Genomic DNA, 18,834 nt, shown 5'->3' on the forward strand with positions numbered 1-18,834 from the left:
GAATTCTCAAATATCCATCAGGACCAAATTTTTTTCTTTTTTGTCTGAGAGCACTAATTATTTCAGACAGCATCACAGCACAATCAGTTTCAAAATTACCAATCATTACTTATAAGACATACTTAAGAAATTGGAAAAATTGAACAAAAATATATTCCTCCCTCTCTCTGTACTTAACTGAGCAAGTGACAGTGATACAGCAGCTAGTTTTCTTTAGTGATGCTGCTGGTGGTGGTGGTGGGGAGACTCATGCAGCTTGGAACTGAAAAACTCTCACTTTAAATTAGGAAAATGTGATTTTACAGCTATACTGAGTGGCAACTTTGCAGGTGTAGACGTGAAAACAAACATTGATGTATTCTCTAAAATTAACTGCATTTCTTGTTGAAGGAATCCTATGAATATTATTAACTTCTGTGGCAATAAATAATAAAAATGTTAAAAAAAAAAAACCCTTGCAATATTTTCCTACCAGTCATGAATCAAGTCTCTCTCACTTTTGTTTTAGCTCACGATGAGCAGTTGCCTTGCAGAAATAACTGGACTGGTTTAGAACACCAGTGTTGCTACCTACTCTTTACTGCCCCTGCCAAAATCTTCTACCCCTGCTGCTGAGCTGGCACAGCACATGGAGCCCTCCTCATCACCTTCAGCACAAAGAGAGTAGTATTAGGACAAAATCCTAAGAAAAGATGCATGGGGAGGGTGAGGGTGACAGAAGCACATGGAGAAGGCTCAGATATTCCACCCTGCTTTTGGGGAGGTAGGTGTGAATGCCAGCAGAGGTGCTGCAATGTCCTCAGCTGTGGCTCTGGGGTTTGCAGTGGGAAGCAGAAGCTGAGCTGCACCTTGATGGGTATTAAACTTCTCATCTGCCCCAGAAGGACTCTTTACCCTGCCAAGCCATATCCTAACACAGCTTCAGGCACCACGTCTGGGCTTTACACTAGCTTACAGTAAACTCTCAAAACAAAAGTAAAACCCACACTTAAAGAAAACCACCGTTTTACTGTTTTACGAACCAGTAAAAGCCAACAAACTCAGTGACCACCAATAAACAAGCACAAAATCCCCAAACAAACATAAAAAGAAAATCCCATGGCAGTTGTAGCGTTAGAAATTACAGCCTTCACCTAGAGGGTTTGAACTGCAGTAGAAACCTGGGAGAGATAGGCTCTTGAACTTTTTTTTAACAGGAGTTTTTCACCTCACTTGCTTGTGCCTCTCCAAACCCTGCTGATGCTACTCAGGCCATAGGCATGCATAAACATCCTCCTCTGGGATGGCAGCTCCTTCCCTGGCTAAAGCACCAGCAGGACAGACTGCATGTGCACCTTTCCGGGAAGGGCAAAGAGCAGCACCACTGACAGTGGGCAGGAGGCACAGCAGACACCAGAGTCTGGCATAACTCTCTCTCAGTTGCTGGCTTTGGCTCTGTCTATTTTATGAGTGTTCCAGAGCTCAGTGTGTTTCCCAATACCATGCTGGACCACATTTATCTGAGTTTTTTAAAGTCAGGCCAAGGGGTAAAATGAACATCAAGAAATGCTGCTATCAGATTTTTCATACTATAACCCACCCTGGCTATGCCTCCAAAAGACTCTGGCACACCTATTTAATAAACTGGGAAGTGCTTGCATGACTCAACCCCCGACCTCTTTGATCTGACAGCACCAGTGACTCCAATGCTGCCTAAGGCTGCCTTCTCCTTCCCTGCAGCACAGCCTCCAACAGCCATGCTCCTTTGCCTGGTGAAAATCAAAGGCAGAGTTCAAGGGGCCCAATTCTGCTCCAAGTGCCTCCTGCAGGCAAGCAGAGAGCTGCCAAGGGCAGTTTCCTTTGAGAGAGCGTGTCTCCAACAGGAACAGACTTTTTCTTTCTCTTTTTGAAGTGGAAAGATAGGAAGGACATCTGTATTTACTGGGAAAGGCACAAAAGCCACTACCATCTCTACATGATGCAAAGTACTTCCCTACAGTATGGAAGTCACCACTGCACCATTGTCCAGTGGCTCTGAGTATGTATGGAGTCATAAATCTACTTTTTCCTCCATTGCTTAAGTTTCTTGGAAGGCCCAACTGGTCCTGCATCAGTAGTTCAACTCCATTTCAGAAATTTTCAATCACTTCTGCACCACAAAAGTTACATTTGGAGCATCAGTCCCAGCGATCAGTCCCAGCTCAGATCTGTGCTATACTCAGCAGGACTAGGTGGGGGCATGGAAATTGTGGCCTTAAGTATCTGAAACATAAACTGAACAAGGGACTTTCAAGGTACAGCTGACAGAACAGCTCATGGATGGCAGGAGAAGGGTAAAATTAGTGATTCTGATTACACCAGCTCCACTCTGGAGTCCCAGTAGCCCAGCGTGCCTGTTACACTGCCCACCCCCTACACCCAGGGGATAAGTTCTACATTTTGCAGAAGCAGTTTCCCTCACAGAGTTTTGAGAAGGATGGCCATCTCCAGGCAGATTGGAAAGACAGGGCTCTCCCAGCTTGTTTAGTGAAAATGAGCTACGGGATGACACCAAGCAGGGCCATGGAGATTCCATCCATGCCCGCTGCTGGCAGGGACTACCCGCAGTTAATTCCGCGCATGTGTCCCATGCTGGCACCCAAGCACACACCAACAGGGATGGCTGGTGCCATGCTAATGGCTGAGCCCACCCAGCAGTGCAGGGAGCAGACAGAGCATTTGCTCATTACAAAAACTCTTCCTGGCTTGGATGGCAGCTTTCAAAGAAAAAAGCACTGAGAAGCCTCTTCTCGTGTAACCCGAAGTACGGTGGACAATGACAGTGACATTACAAGTGTGTCAAGACTAGCTCAGACTCCAGTGCAGAGCCTGAAAAAGCACATCAGTTAGTATCATAATGTCTAGTCACAGTACAGGAACAGCTTGAAAGGATTAAAAACAACCCTATAAGCACATGCTTACTTGTACAGGCCATTGTAGGTGGGTCTGATTCCTTCCTAAAATAGTGTTCTTCACACAGGCAAGATGTGGATGCTTCATCAAGTGTGTAGCTGTGAGGGGGACATTTGCTGCAGGATGGACTGTGGGGTGAAGCTTTGAAGAACCCAGGTCTGCATACTGTAAAAGAAGAACCACAGGCTAAGCTCTCCCATCATAAAATCAGTCTCTTCATATTTCCTTTAAAAAAAACCCCATATCTTCAGCTATAAAACAGACAAATACTCACAAGCTATTTAGTTTGCATATTTTAAAACAGTCTATGCCACTAGCAGATAGTGCATACTTAAATATCTGCATGAAAAGAGAATGTGAATTTGTTGATTATTTCTTTCCCCTAGCATCTGCCATTGCTGGATATTTATTTTCCTTGTTGAATGCATTAGAGGTAACATCATCTGGGCTCTGCTTTAGAAAACATTACTGTGATTTTTTTTTTTTCCTTCAGTCTTAGCAAAACAGGTAAAATACATTTCATGGTTTTTTGTTTAAGGTGTTCTACACTCAGAAATCAATGTCTCAGCAAACAAATAGCAACACAGTGGTGGAGGGGATCTCAAGATCGACATCTTTAAGACATTGTGATAAGGCTACTTCCCTAGGGTCCTTCCCCCTGCAAACCTGTGAGGAATTTTAAAGTGCTCCACATGTGCTCCACACAGGCTGTTCTGGGTATAGTCTGAACCAGGCATGCTAACCATACAAGATATTTTTCCAGCTCCAATACATATGCATGACGAAGCACAAGGACTTGATCTGAGAGCTACTTTTTTTCTTACAAATCCACGGCTATGGGTAGCTTGGGATTTTTATTTTTTTTTAAGTAGTTTGAAATGAACACAGTAATATCTTGTTTCCATCATCCTGAAACAAGTGCTTTTTCACCTATGCAAAGCTCTCTGCGCTTCACCTGTGTGTGCACACTCTGCCAGAAGCAGTGATAGCCACAGTTTTGCAAGTGTTTTTTTTAGGGAAAAACCCAGCTGGCTCTGTATCATACCATTATACACAGTATTACAAATGCACTGTTAGCAAAAGGAGGAAATGTTGATTTTCTGTTTGTCTCAAAAAACAGAGGCATAGGGACATGTTAAAGTAGCTGTAAAGTGCTGTTACCTTTCTTCCTTCTGAATTGCTTTAAAATATTTCTGCCCAGTATGATATTAATGATGCACAGATCTGCTAGCAGACTTGAAGAAGTTACCTGTAAATCCCAGAGCCTTTCCATCTGCATTCAAACTCTCCCAGCTGTAATTAGCTTGCAAAGGAAATGAGTGTACAGTGAAAGCATTAATATTATCCCATCAGGAATGTCCCAGACAATCACAGCATGTGCTAAAACTCAGCAAGTGATGAAATAATTCATCTTCACCGTAGGTAAAGTATAGGTTTTTACTAGTGCTCCCTTTCCTCTGATGGACCAACTAGGACAACTGCTTCTAAGGTTGGCTCTGCTTCCTGCAGTACCAGAGAAACTCCCTTGACATCTTCCCTTTTACGTCAGTAGTTTCTCCACCAAAGGTGAGACCCTTGCACATCAATTCCCAACTCCCAGAGCTGAACTGTAGGTCTTTGGTGATGAAGATCACTCATGCATCAAATGTGTGATTCAAGAGCATCCAACAGACCTTCCCCAGACCCACCTCCACAGCCTTGCCTGGACTATGCACCTCTCAGAGCAGGCACCACGTAGCCCTGAGCAGGTCCCAAGCTCAGCACAGGCTGCCAGGTCACCCCATGGATCTGCAGCCTCTCTGCCCTGCTGTATGGGGTGATCAGCTCCCTTCTGACCTCCCCAAACCAACACCCTCCCACTCTATTCCACAGCTTCCTTTCTTCCCACAACACAGGCAGAGAACAACTGGTTGGACTGGAGGGATTTACAGGTTCTAAAATCCCATTTTCCAAAATTGCTCATCATCCAACTAGTGTTCCATTCCTAGGCTGTGGTATCCATCTGCAGGATGCAGTTGTTCTGCTTGGTGCCCAGACACCAGGAGCTGTGAACAGATCTAGGGCTGAATCTGTGCTTGATGGCTTTCAGCAAACTTGCCACAAGCTGCCCTCGTGATTTATGGCACATCCCTCAGTTTCCAGCACACACTTAAATTCTTCTATTTACTTTACAATCACCTTCAAATGCTGCCCTACCTACAGCAAGGATTGTTACAGAGTCTCTGGAGAGTCTTCTGGGAGAAGAGATCACCAAATGGTTCCTTTCTAGCGCACAATTTGTATTTCAAGGTCAAATCAAACACCCTTGCACACGCAGACAGCAGAGGTGGGGAAATGAAAGCACTAAAATGTGCAACATGTAATGACAGCAGTGCACATCTATTGTGTACACAATGTAATTAGCCCTCAAAAAAGGACTTGAATTTATCTCATTATGTTCTATCAAGACAGACAGAAAATCATTATAGCACAAGAGTTTACTGTGCTTCTATTTTGTGCAAAGCAGCAAATGTAAAATAAGTCAGATTTCCTTGACAGATTTGAAACGAGCTGTAGCTTGTTGATGATGGTACAATACGCGCCTCAGCTCAAAGGGAATGTGTGGTTTTCATGAATAAATATGGAGCCAAGAGATGCACAAGGCAAATAACCCATGTCTTAATGAGAGATGTGAAATAGAACTGAACTAGACTAATTTTTGTATAAACTGCAGGCTCTCATGGGCCAGGTAAGTCCCATTTATATTCAAAAAGTATTAGGAGGAATGCTCAAGAGCATTATGCTATCCTGAAGATTTCCACATGAGTCCTCAAAACAAACAGGCAGCAGAGCAGCATCCTGTTGGATTCAGGTGAAATATTCCTGTGTCAGTTAGAAAGGAAGAATTCAGGGACAGGAGATGGGCTATGCAAAAAAGAGGAGTATAGAAAACCAAAATCAATGCAAGAAGTGCCACAGTGAATGGCGTTGGCTGAATCCACACACCTGACACAGATGCTCTGGGGAGGACAGGGGGATTTGCAGGGCTCTCCAGCACAGTCTTCCAGGCTCTCATGACCAGCAGCTCCATGGAAGCCACACTTGCACTACCAGGCTCAAGAACAGAAGCAGCTGTAGCTGCATGGGTGTCTCAGGCACAACTTGTATCTCCTACAACACTTCCCTCTGTATCCTTTCCTGGGTTTGCTTTGTACACAACACAGAGGAGAGGACAGCCTGTGAGATGGTTCCAGCAGCAATTGTTTAACAGACAGAGAAGCTGTGATGGAACGGACCCTGCTTAGATGGAAGCTGACCCGGGGGCACCCTACGCCTCCACACTGCAGAGCAAGTATCAGAGCAGGTGGATGAGCACAGTCTTTGCTGGGCTGAACAGCCAAAAGCAGCAGCTGGTACCCTGCCCATGTTCTGCCACTGGTGGCAATGTCTCAGACATTTTGCAAATTTGTTTCAGAGCAGAACAGGGCCAAAACCAACTTACCTTGCATGTACCTTGGGTTTTGGTCTCTTATCTTACCATTCGTCTTCTGACAGTCAATCTTATAATCTCTTCATGAAGTATACATGGCTTTATTTAAAATTACATGGGTGTCTGGTGTTTAATTCCTAATTAAATCTTATTTTAGTCTTCTTATATTTTTATCTTAGTATTTCCAATTCACCAGCCATTGAAAGGATACACAGAACTAGCACAGTACAGTCATACAGATAATGGTGCTATCTATCTTTTAAAGGGGATAGGAAAGCAGAAGAAATAAAATGAGCTTAAGGCTCCCCATAATCTGCTGCAAGCCAGCTGAAAAGAAATGAAGTCAAGTTTGAAGCTGTTGATGAGATCTGCTTCTTTCTTCTTAATATTAAAACTCTTTAACTGATTAACAGCCAGTGATGTGTGAAAATAGTCTTTAAATTAAATCGGTTGCTAGAAAAAAAAATATTATTTTTAGAGACAGCAAATACGCCATAAACAACCTGCTAGTGTTAGGTACAAGTGGGATGTGTTTCTGTTAGTAGCACATCCATTATTAGCAAATCAATTTCACTCTTTTTATTTTTAATAGCAACCACAAAATGTGGCATGCACAGAGCATTAACATCTGTGCAGCCTCTTGCTGCACTCTTTAAAGGGGCCAGAGAGAGATGGCCGTGGTGAAGGATGGCAGCAAGAGCATCTTGGGATTGCAATGGCATGGGCTGATCCCTTAAACCAACAGCAATTGGATTAGAAACTGTCTTTGAACCTTGCAGAGCAGAGCCCACAAGAGCCATGCTGAAGGACTCTGGCTCCTGGAAGGAATGTGGGTGGATGGAGGTAGAACCACTGGTCCTCTTACAATGAAAACTGGCCTCTGCCAACAACATGCTGAATGTGCTATACCAGTACTAGAGACAGTGAGTACTGGTGAGGAGACAAAGCAAAAAGAGGGGAGAACTAACCAGTAACACCACCCAGCTGGGACTACTTGCCAGATTATTTTCTGCAAGCTTTAACATCCAGTGATTTGCAGCTGCATCCCTGTAACCATCCCTTCCCTGAGCTTTGGCTGAAGACTGCAGCTCCCCATGCCTCTGCTGCACACTGACCGAAGGCAACATATGCTGGAAGCAAGGACCACATCCAAGGCTTTCCATACTCACATGACCATGTCAGCAAAACCACCCAAATATCACTGAATTATTAAGGCTGGAAAATACCTCCAAGATCACTGAGTCCAACCAGTGACTAAACACCACCATGTGAACTAAACCACAGCACCAAGTGCCATATCCAGTCATTTCTTGAACGCTCCTAGGGATGGTGACACCACCACTTCCCTGGGAAGCCTGTTTTAATGCTTGAAAACTCTTCCAGTGAAGAAATTCTTCCTGATGTCCAACCAAATCTTGCCTGGTGCAGCTTGAAGCCATTTCCTCCCATCCTGTCACCAGTTGCCAGTCAGATGTTTTCCTTCCTAAAGTATGTCCAGCCTTTCTGGACCCTTTTTTTATTAAGGACTGTATCTGAACCAGTGTTCTGAACAGGCCAAAGTCTGCCCTTTGGAAGTCCAAGGCAGGTTTTGTAGACCCCTTTCCTTACCTCACTAAGAATTGAACACTTTATAATTCCTTGGTCACAATGCCCAAGGTGGCCTTCGACCCCCACATCTCCCACCAGCCCGATTCTCTTCATAAGCAGCAGGTCCAACAGGACACTGGCCCTGGTAGGCTCACTCACCAGGTGTGTCAGGAAGTCAATATTTCACACACTCCAGGAACCTCCTAGGCAGCCTCCTCGCCACTGTGCTGAGTTTCTAGCAGACATCCAGGAAGTTGAAGTGTCCCATAAGAACAAGGGATAATGTGAAACACCAGCCAGCTGCTTGTAGGATACTCTATCAGTCTCTTTATCCTATAATTAGTATTAGTGTGAATTCCAGTTTTGTCCCTGTAGAGAGAGAAGCTAGGAAACATGACCCTATAAGCCTTGAAACCCCAGGAGATATAAATAAGGTCCAACTTATTACTCTTTCACACTCTTGTGATGCTGGGAGGATAAGCTCACAGTACTCAAGTGCTTAGGATCAGTAAAGTGACCTTTCATATGTCCCAGAACATAAAACTCAAACAGGAATTACACTGTCTCCCTTGCAGAGCACCAAATTAGTCTCCACAGTAATCAGAAACCACAAGTGTAACTCATAAGGTAGTGCCACTAATCCATAAATAAAGCTAAAGGACTAAATCTAACAAAAATTAATGAGAATAAGGATGCCTACCCTAGATGGAGCACAGGTTATCTGGCTGAGGTTTCCTCCCCAGCCTGGAAAGACCCCTGGCTTCTCCTTCACACCCTCAGTCCCATTTACCTTTCCAGACTTCCAACTTCTTCAGACAGGGACACATAGCTCAAATTGTCACAGCTTTTAAAAGTAAGCACAGTGTAAAACTCTCTGCCCCATGGACAGACCCATAGTCCACAATGAGACAGCTCTCAGCTGAAACACGAGCAGGATATGGAGGGATGTGCATGTATATGTGTGTGTGTTTTCAGCTCTGTAGCTCATCAGCTCTGCTTTCATTAGCACATTGCTCCAGTGCAGGGAATATGCCCTGAGAGTTGAAGGATCTGAGCAAAAACAAGCTACAAATAAATCAACCCCTGTTCTCTGGAGCTGCCATGCCTTGAAGTGTTTGCACTGAGAAGAGGGTGCTGCTGCCTCTTAGATGTGTCCAAAACCTATAAAAGGGTTTAGCAAGGTACAGTCTTTACAATGTGGAATCAATTAAAATGCTGAGAGGCTCCAAGCCTCAGCTTGTGCTCCTGACACGCTCTTTTACTTACAAGAAAAAACAAAACAGAAAACCACAACGGACTGTCTTCGTGTCTCCCAACAAGCACAAACATATGAATGCCAAGCTCTTCTAAAAAGTGTTTCAAGAACTACAGCAACCCACCACAGAGCATCCTTCTGCAGAATTTACAAGCAGGCTCCCAAGAGCTAATCCAGCCCTCCCTATAAGCTTTCCTGAACGGCACACTGACACTGAAATTGCTGCCAAAGCTACAAAGCTACAGAAAAATGTGTAAAATGCCCCGATTATATCTCTTTTAGGCTTGGTCTCTTCTATCTGCAATAGTGCAATGCTGCTTCCGGTAGCATGCCTTGGGGATTTGAAGGGAATTAAATAAATACCCACTAGTAAAACATTGTAATTTGAAGCTGCCGGTTCACTTCAATCCAGCAGACTTGCCAGCATCTTTCAGGAAGCCCAGCACCCAATGCTGCAGTCCAAGAGCTGCAAACGGTCCTTTTAAATGATGTCCTGGAGCTTGCTGGACAAGTGAGGCATCTACAGGCTCTGCACTGTGAAAAAAAATAGACTCAGCCTCTAGCTTGAATCTCAACCAATTCATGCATCTCAAATGGGAAATATTCTTTAAAGCTTTTTTTTCTTTTGTTCTAAGAAAACATTGTCTTTTGATGCTGTCCTGCCCAACCCCACACTAACTCAGGCTGAATTATTTCCATTCTGCATTGAAATCAGAGCTCTGAATACAAAAACAACCTTAAAAACTAGAATATAAATAAGTTAGTGCTTTCAGTTCCTTCCTCTGAAATACCACTTTTTTCTATCACGTGGCTCGCTAAGTTGTCACACAATAATTTATGACATAACCGTAGTCGCTAGAAAACTAAGAATTAACTGCCACTAATGACATTAATGTCTTTTCTCTAAATGGTATAAAACTTTATCACATGGCATTGCTCTGAAAAATTCATCAAATTCCCAAGTAATTCAAGACATAAAAATACCTAGAACACAACACATTTGAAAACGCTCATGCTTACATTAGTATCTTAATGGGCTATATTTCTGCACATTCTGACTTTGCTCTAAAGAAGATTTTAGAGCAATCAATGAGGCAAAACCTGAGTCAAGCCTAAACTCTCAGCAGCATGATGGAGGAGCAGGGAAAGAGATTTATACTGGCATATATGCAAACCCACACTATCATTTGGGTTGATTTCACAGAAGGAAAGCAAGCTATGGAAAATAAATGGTCTTAGGGGAAACAGAAGATTTTTCAAAAGCATTTAGCACTGCACAGGCTTGCTCCCTGTGCCAACTGCAGGGCTAGGCAGCTGTGCTTTGGTTTTGTGAGGTCTTCCTTTTTGCCAAACTTACCTCTCCAAAAAAAAAAAACCTGAGAGAAACTGGTACATTTCTAGAGAAAGCAATTAAGGTGAAGTGTCATTTCCTACCAAAACCAAAATTTCTGTGACCAGCAGCTGCATGCTTTTGCAAGCATGTACAAGGGCTCCTTCAGCTCTCAGCACAGGCAGCAGCTGCAGTCTTCCTTGCTCTCTAGCTACAAGGGACAGATCCAGGTTGATCTCACTGAACCCCAACTATCTGGCTTACAATAAAAAAAGGAAGTCCACATCCTGTCACTGCAGCTTTTCTGCCTATCATATTTATAAATTATGTATCTTCACAAATCTCTAGGTCCACAAAAATCTGTGTATCTTCAGTTTGTTCTCTGGGGTGTGGGACAAAGATGCACTTAAATTACTCCTAAATTACTGTCTCAGTTTTTTTAATGAAGACAAAATGAAATCATTTTACTCCCTTAAACAGAGGAAGCCATGATTTGCAATGCTGCACCTAAAGGAAAAATACAATTTAAGACACAGAAGGCAGCACAGACACATTTGTTTCCTCACGCTCATAAACATAACTTAAGATGCCCGACTCCACACATAATCCAAGAGGCACAGGAGTCTGTTTTGGGGGTTTGTGCACACAAAGACACACACATCCGGGTTATCCTTTGTTATGCGAATGGCGACTTAAACATTCAAGCTGCAGTGTCGTGCTAAGCGAGGGGAGGATTGATGGACAGGGCACAGAACTCCCCCGAGTTCCACAGCAGCATTGACTGAATAGCAATAACAAGCATCGTCCCTAAAGGCAGCTCGGGGGACAGGATCAAACTTGAAAATGATGCAGCTGAAACCCCCGTGTCCATCTGTACACACCTATTACACACAGTAGTGCAAAGATCAGTTGGCAAAATCTCCTGGAAAATAGGGCTCTTCAAAGAGCCCTATGTTTGCTGGCACAATACTACAATGGAAGGGTTTTAGTCTTATGGTTCAGTCTGCCATAAGGATCTGGAGCACAACCGGCAAAGAAAGAAACATTCTTTAATTATGCTGTGGTTTGGACAACTGCAAGCCACTGTGGTTAAGAAATATGATGATTGGGAGGATTTATTTTGATGATTTATGCCATGTGTGTTTACCAACATTTTAAGGTTTTAGCCTGAACTAATAAACTGTACACATGCAGACAGTAAAGAGAATTAAAAATTCTTATAATGTTTCTCTCCAATTGGCTCTACCTTGCTTAACTTTGTTTGTCTGAACAAGATTTCTTGCTGGTATAAAACCAGCCTTTCCTCTGCTGACTATTTGGTCCAAAATAGGCAGCATCCCACTAATCTACAGTGAGGCTAACACCTACTCAAAAGGATCCTTTCAAAGCTGGCGTCAAATGTTTCAGGGCTTGTTTGCTTCTAGCTTTATGATCATCTGTCTCAGGAGGTAAATTCGGCAGGATTGGCTGTAGACAATTTGGTTTAAAATTGTTCCTCTGTAATTTATGGCTGAACATATGTCACTCCAGACACATCTATTCAGATTCCATCAGAGGGCGACGGAGATGGATCTTTTATAGTCCTGACCAAAAAAAGATAGGAAGGATTTATCCAGAGTTGACAGAGCTAAGTGTGCTAAATGGGTTTATGCACAGAACAATGACTTTGGGGAAGTGATGTTTCTTGGTGTGTGGGTTTTGTTGGGGCATTTTGTTGTCACTGCAAATTTAAGGTGCAGGTGATGCTGGCCAATTTTGCCGTGGGCAGGCAGCTGAGAGGAGCACAGAAAGAAACATGGACATATCTCTTGGAGAGCACCTCCCTTCAGTAATGTTTCCTTCCACAGAAGCTCATGGACATTTGCACTGGAGCACGCTGATTGGAGTTACAAAAGGAGGTCTCACTGAGGTAAATTCTGCCCTGATGTGCATACCACAAGATGCTTTGGCTTGTTAGAAAGCCACAAATCAAGGAATGTGTGCAAGGAAGACATGGCAAATATTAATACCTTGAGAAATTTAACCAGGAGAGCTGAGCAAGCTCTAAACACACAACCAAGTGCAGAAACATCAGTTATCCTGTCACATGCCAATAGAATGCTTCATCATTTCAGTTTAATTAACCAGACTGACTGGTTAATTAGAACCAGACTTAAAAATACTGAGATTATTTGTTAAGTTGATTAAACTACCCTTTGGGTCAGATGAACACTGCAACACTTTACAGCTCATCTGCCTTGCCAAGTAACTTCACCAAACAGCTCCTCTTTATCATCAAGTTCACCAAAGGGCAACCTGAGGCATTGCTGACTCTTCCCATGCCAGCCAGACAATACTGGGAGCTTTACTTCTGTGCTGCAATCCATCAGAGAATTTATTTCAGTACCATTCTCCTGTTTCTGGAGGAAAACTTGCTGCATATAAAACATGCTCAAACACAAGATAAAACAATGTAACTTGATACTTTAAACCCTCTGGTTTTGAAGCCAATCTCAATACTATTTGGGCAGGAAGCCTAATGGCTTTTGGATGCTGGAGTTGGGTCATCCTTGCCATGAACTGGCTATAACTGCCATGACTCCAACCCAGTCAGAAAAAACCCAAAAGCCCAGAGGGGGAAAAAAATGCAGTTATATCCCAAGAGGATGTTTTATCAGACATATAAACATTACTTTCCATGTAACATAAACATTACTTTGCATACAAATAGTACTTTCCTAAGACAAAAGCGTCAGTTGGGAGGAGACATCCTGCTAACAGCCCTGTCCATTGCCTCTTCTCAAAGGCTTTGCCCCAAAAATGGCTGTTTGATATTTGCAACTGTTCCAGAAATTCACATATGAAGCAAAAAGTAAGGCAAAGCAAACACTGCCTTCCGTCTTGCTACATGAAGCCTTACCATGATGTCCTCCCTGCCAAATCCATTTCCCCATCCTGTAAAGCACTAGCCTGAAGCACACTTTGCAGTGGCAATGCTGGCATTCTCACAGGCTTTTTATTTAAGGTTGTGAGCTGCCAAAGCTTGATTTATGGAGATTTAATTCTCAAACTATTATAAAAGAATACTGTTGCTCACATGTAGCTCACATGGCTCTCCAGCTATATCTAAAGAAATAAGCAATGCCTTTATGAGCTTGTTTGCCCTGGAAACACAGCACTGCATTCATTTGTAATTTTTGCTGCATCTCTGCATCCTTGCATTGCATCAACTTGAACGATCTTTCTAAGGCAGCTTGGGAAAAAAAAACAAACCCAAACCAAACCTTCTGCTTTAGAGAAACCATTAATGTTGTATTTCTTCAAGGGAAGACTGGAAGACACCAAGAGGGGAGAAAAGGGAGCAGTTGGCATGGGCACAAGGGAACTGCACTCTTGGTTTGGTGGATCTATGTCTTGCAAGAAAAAAGATTGCAACCTGCTGGTCTTATGTCTCATACACCACCACCCTCAACAGCCTGGTACTCCTCATTGCCAGCTCCAGCTCCACACCTTGTTTCCAAAGCCTTGTCAAGGGCTGTGGCACCTGTCCTGTGATCCCCAGCAGGAAAGGGTGGCACAGGAAGAGGCTGCCTGTCCTCTCAGCAGCCCTGAAATGTAGAGACTGCAGGAGAACATGAAGAATCAGTCTTGTCATGAGGAAGAGAAGGCCCAAAAAAACCCAAGAGGGAAATAGAGGTTACTAGCCTTTTTGAGAAAAAAGCCTGAAAAAGAGAAAACCACCAGCAAAGCCAGCAGAAGGCAAATGCAAAACATCGAGTATTAGTTATTTTATTTGAAGAGGAACACTCTGCACTGAAAGAGCAAATAGAAGTTTCTGGACTCAAGTATCGACTGGTAATATTCTCTACCCAATAATCTCTTGGCCTTTCCAATATCTAGCATCCATTTCATATGGATGCACTTTTGGATGTTGGTTTCTTTTCAGATGCACTAGAGAGCTGCCAGAAACTTCTGTGGCTCTGACACTTAGCCCAAATACCACCTACAATTTATTTTTTTTCAAATTTGTGCAAGTGGTAAAAATACAAGGTTCATTATTCCACACAGAAATTCTCTCATCATCCAGCCAAATTTAAAAATAAATAGTTGCAATTAAATGTGTCGCTACATTATTTATGTAGATGCATTCAATTTGCAGAAAGCTGCTATAAAAATACTCCCCTTCAATCCACGGGAAATTTATTGCACTTTTATTGTATATTTTCTTCTCCCTGCTTAAATGTATGCTGCTCCTTGCCTTTTTTTCACCCGTGTTACTTAACACATTATTTTCCTGCCACTGTTTCTCCTACATTTGTCTTGAAAGAATGAGGGATGTAATCTAAATCCAAATGTTTCTTGATTATTTGTGAACAAGGCTGCTAAATGATTACTAGACAGATAATTCCAGTATTTCCCTTGAAATCAAGCACCACTCCTTGTCTCTGCATTTGGCTCTTACAGCTGTTGGGTAAATGATATGCACAAGGCTGCCCAAGGCTTCTGCGTGCATATTAATTCTGTCAGAAACTCCAGACACTAAAGAATTGCTAATTTAACAACAGACTGTGAAATTATTTTTTCTTTCTTTATTAATTGCTGTGCTATTTGAAAGTGACTTCACTGCCCCGACTGTATCTGGCGTGAAGAACAGGGGGAATTTCATCCTGCGAGGAAATAACTGAAAGCTGTTTCCCCAGCAGTCCCTATACTCATAACCAAATATAAATATGTGAAACAACAGCTAATAAAACCAGGCTAACTTGCTGCAGGTGTTCCTCTGTCAATTTAGCCAGGTGATATTAGTAAAATCTGACAGGGAAGCACAGTGATATATTTCATTTGTGCCTTGACATTTTGATTCTGTTTGTTAGAGTGTATGTGCAGGGATGTGGCTTTTTCTCCAAGACCTCTATAGCTGTCAGTCTGTACAAACAGGATTTGACAAGATGTCCATTTAGCAGGATGGGAGGGCAAAGGAAAAAGAAGAAAAGAGATGGAGAAACCAGGTATCTGGGTGAACCTGCACTGCAGTGCAAAAATGGATGCTTTTCACATACAGAGCAACTAAAAAAAAAAAAAAAAGAGCAGCTTGATATGCAGGATCTGAGACAGTTTGCATCCTTTAATCAATAGCTCCTTCGAGAAAGGTGGCCAAGAATAACATAAATAGATGGCAGAGGAAAAAGAAGGCAAAAGGCGAGCGCTGGAGAAGGCACAGGATCACTGAACACTCATTCACAGAAGGTTTTTTGGTGAGTCTTGATTATTTTTTAAAAAGAGAGATAAAAAAAAGGATGCTTTCATTTCCTCGAGAGAAATTAGATTTAAGAATAAATCTAAACAGGAAGTTTTGCTTTCCAAGGCTGCCTTTTTCCAGCCTGAGGAAAGAAGCAGAAGGTGATGAAGCTGTCTCTTCCAGGGATAATGTAGGAATTTAGAAGCCTTCAGCTTGTTTCTTCCTGCAAAGAAATTTGGACCAGAAGCAAGCAAATGATTTACAATGAAACAGAGTACAAAATAGCTACAAAGATGAAACAACAGAAAATGAATGCAGCATTAAACAAGACAGTACCCAGAGTTTAGAGATTTATGATTACTGGCTGTTGTATAAAGATAAGAATGGGAGTTTGATAGTCTGGGTGATTCCTGCATCTCTGCAAGCATGGTTTAAAAGAAACACTGAATACACAAACCTAGTGTTAAAATTCAGAAATAAAAGTATTAATTTGTGGGGTTGTAACCATACCTTACCTTTCAAAATGTACCTCTACCCAGCATCAGCCACAGCAGTGCTGCCTACAGGCTGCACAACCAGGCAAGGGCTTGCCTCTTCCTCTTCCAGAATGCATGGCAGCTGCTCCTGCCACATCTACACCAGGCTGCAGAGAGGCATCTTCCTCCTGCCCGGTCCTCTCAAGGCCATGCAGCTGAATACACAGTTTCCATGGCCCAGCACACATGAGAGATCAGAGAACAAGTCCAGCACCCAGCCCCTGCCCAGCTCACACAGGACCAGATGGGTGCTGTCTGATGCACAGGAGCGCTGGGCATCCCATGGCTATGGGAGGGCACATACCATACCACCACACACACATCAACCTACAGCTCAGCCTGGGAGCAGGACCAAACCACAACACCCACAGCAGGGCCAGACACCTCCAAAGCCACCAAACCTGATCCCAGACACCAGGCATGTCTGCAAATGACCTGCCATCCCCCCACAAAGGGAAGGCTTGAAATAAGTTTGTGTCAAAAAAACCCCATGACAGACATCCCTGAGTAGTTTTGCACCTTCACAGCACTCCTGTGTATCACCTCTGGCATGAAGTCATGAAAGGAGATCTCAGTTGAGCACAGCCAGTCATGTCCTCCTTACCTTGCTGCTCCACCGAGGTAGAAAATATGTATTACCGAAGCCTTAAAGTGCTTACAATTATTGCTGCAAACCCAGTAATATCCACTGATGTAGGTAAATTGCTGATCTCTCTATCACTGTTACTTACAATGCAAAAAAAAACCTTGGGTTTTCTCCACAGCTTAATAAAACCTGCGGGGAATTGGGCAAGGCTTTCATTCCTTATAGCCAGCCTTTAATGTAGAAGTCTAGATTTCCTGGAGGGGAGCTGAATAGTTTAGGATAATTAGTGATTTACATATAGAGCTGTCAACAAAGATACATGGTATTAAGTTACCATGATGAAGGGTTCCACCTTCTCAGTTGCTACATTGGATTTGATTTTATTTAAAAATTCTGTATTTTAATTCTGCTCACATTCTGCAATCGCTAGTAAAGTGGCCTGAAGCGGACAGCAAGAGGAGAGCACTAAATCGAAGGCTTAAATCACTTCTTCCTCAGTTCCCCCTGGCAGATTTAAAGAGCAACCTGGCACTAATGCTTTCAAATAATATACTGCTGGACCTGACACAGCAGAGAAACTCTGCTTCAAATCACACAATGGTCCAGATGACCATGCAATTACAATTAACCTCTTGCCCGCTGTGCCTAATGACAAATGATCATGTGAATGATAGACTCAGGAAAGGACCCAAGTATCAAAAAAATTATTTCTGATTCTTACATATTTAAAAAGCCATTTTCAGTTAGGAAAAAGCCAAGGGACACTAATTTTAGTTTTGCATCCAAAAGAAATGAATAACCCTTGATAATACACATGCAGGCATAAGCACAGGCTGTCAGCCTTCTAGCAGCAAGAGGGATGCATGGAAGTCTCCTTCTGCCAGAGCTCTGTAATCGGAAAAGTACCAATATCTCCACTGCTATAAATCTCAGCCCAGAACTGAGAGCATGAATTTTGTCCATGTTGGATAAAAAAAGGTAATATAACCTCAAAATAGCATGCAGTATTTTTTGGCACACTTGCTGGGCCCATGGGGTTTGCATTACAAGGTCAATAAGTAGGGAGTTATCCTGTGTTGTTCCGCCAGGTTTTGTACTTCTCCTGCTTTATGTCCCTCATCTCATACTTACCTTGAGACCTCTTTTTACCAGGGAGCAGCCTCCTCTCTGTGGTCACACAGCATCTTCAGAAGAAAGCAGAGCTATTTTCCAATCTGCTCCCTCTGCAGAAGAGGGAAGCACAAAGATCACACCATCCTGGGAAGTGCTGGGGGGACCCGTTTCCTTTCCTGTACTCTGCTCTAATGGGGTAAGAGTTTATTTGCCCCAGTTGTGCTCCTGATCAGATGATTTGTCAGCAGAGCACCTGGAGTGATCACTCCCTCAATTGTTTCAGAGAAGAAAGCTCATTATTTTAAATAATTTTTTAATGTTCTTGAGAAGACACTCATTCTAATTACTGTCCAGACCTGACAGGGCAGGAGAAACCTCCAGCTCAGGAACAGCAGGGTGTGTGTGTGTGTGTATATGTATTTTTACATTTATATGTATAGGACATGCTTATGCAAATTCTATCTCCCATTCTTCCTAAATCTGGCATTTTCCACATCTCCCAAGAATGGCAGAAGCAATATGGATATGGCCACTCACCATTTGAAAGCATCAAATCACTTGCAGGCACTGCCAAGACCTCTCCTGAAGGAAGAGGAAGCCTTTAGGTCCTCCTTGCTCCCGAGTCAAAGGATGGAGCACCACCAGACACCCACGGGCCATGCCCCCAGCCAAGATAAATGGGCAGCACCAAGCTTGGGCAGGCCCCTCCTGCAGAGCCTGTTATGGCAAGTATTTATGAAGTTGTATGCTGAGCTGTTTTATAGCAGCTAATCACAGGCATAACACAATTAGGAGATAAGCCTTGTAAT

At 43.0% G+C, this 18,834-nt stretch overlaps 1 protein-coding gene across 7 annotated transcripts in view; it reads right to left on the reverse strand.

Moving 5' to 3' along the window:
* The window catches only part of EPHA5 (EPH receptor A5), a 193,056-nt gene that overhangs the window by 84,021 nt on the left and 90,201 nt on the right, over nt 1-18,834 (reverse strand). For all 7 annotated transcript variants that reach the window (XM_066548094.1, XM_066548095.1, XM_066548090.1 and 4 more), the window contains exon 4: nt 2,941-3,096. In XM_066548094.1, the coding sequence (XP_066404191.1) occupies nt 2,941-3,096 (156 nt within the window). The remainder of the gene's footprint in view (nt 1-2,940; nt 3,097-18,834) is intronic.

The sequence above is a fragment of the Molothrus aeneus genome, chromosome 4 (assembly GCF_037042795.1).
Source record: "Molothrus aeneus isolate 106 chromosome 4, BPBGC_Maene_1.0, whole genome shotgun sequence".
Lineage (NCBI taxonomy): Eukaryota > Metazoa > Chordata > Aves > Passeriformes > Icteridae > Molothrus > Molothrus aeneus.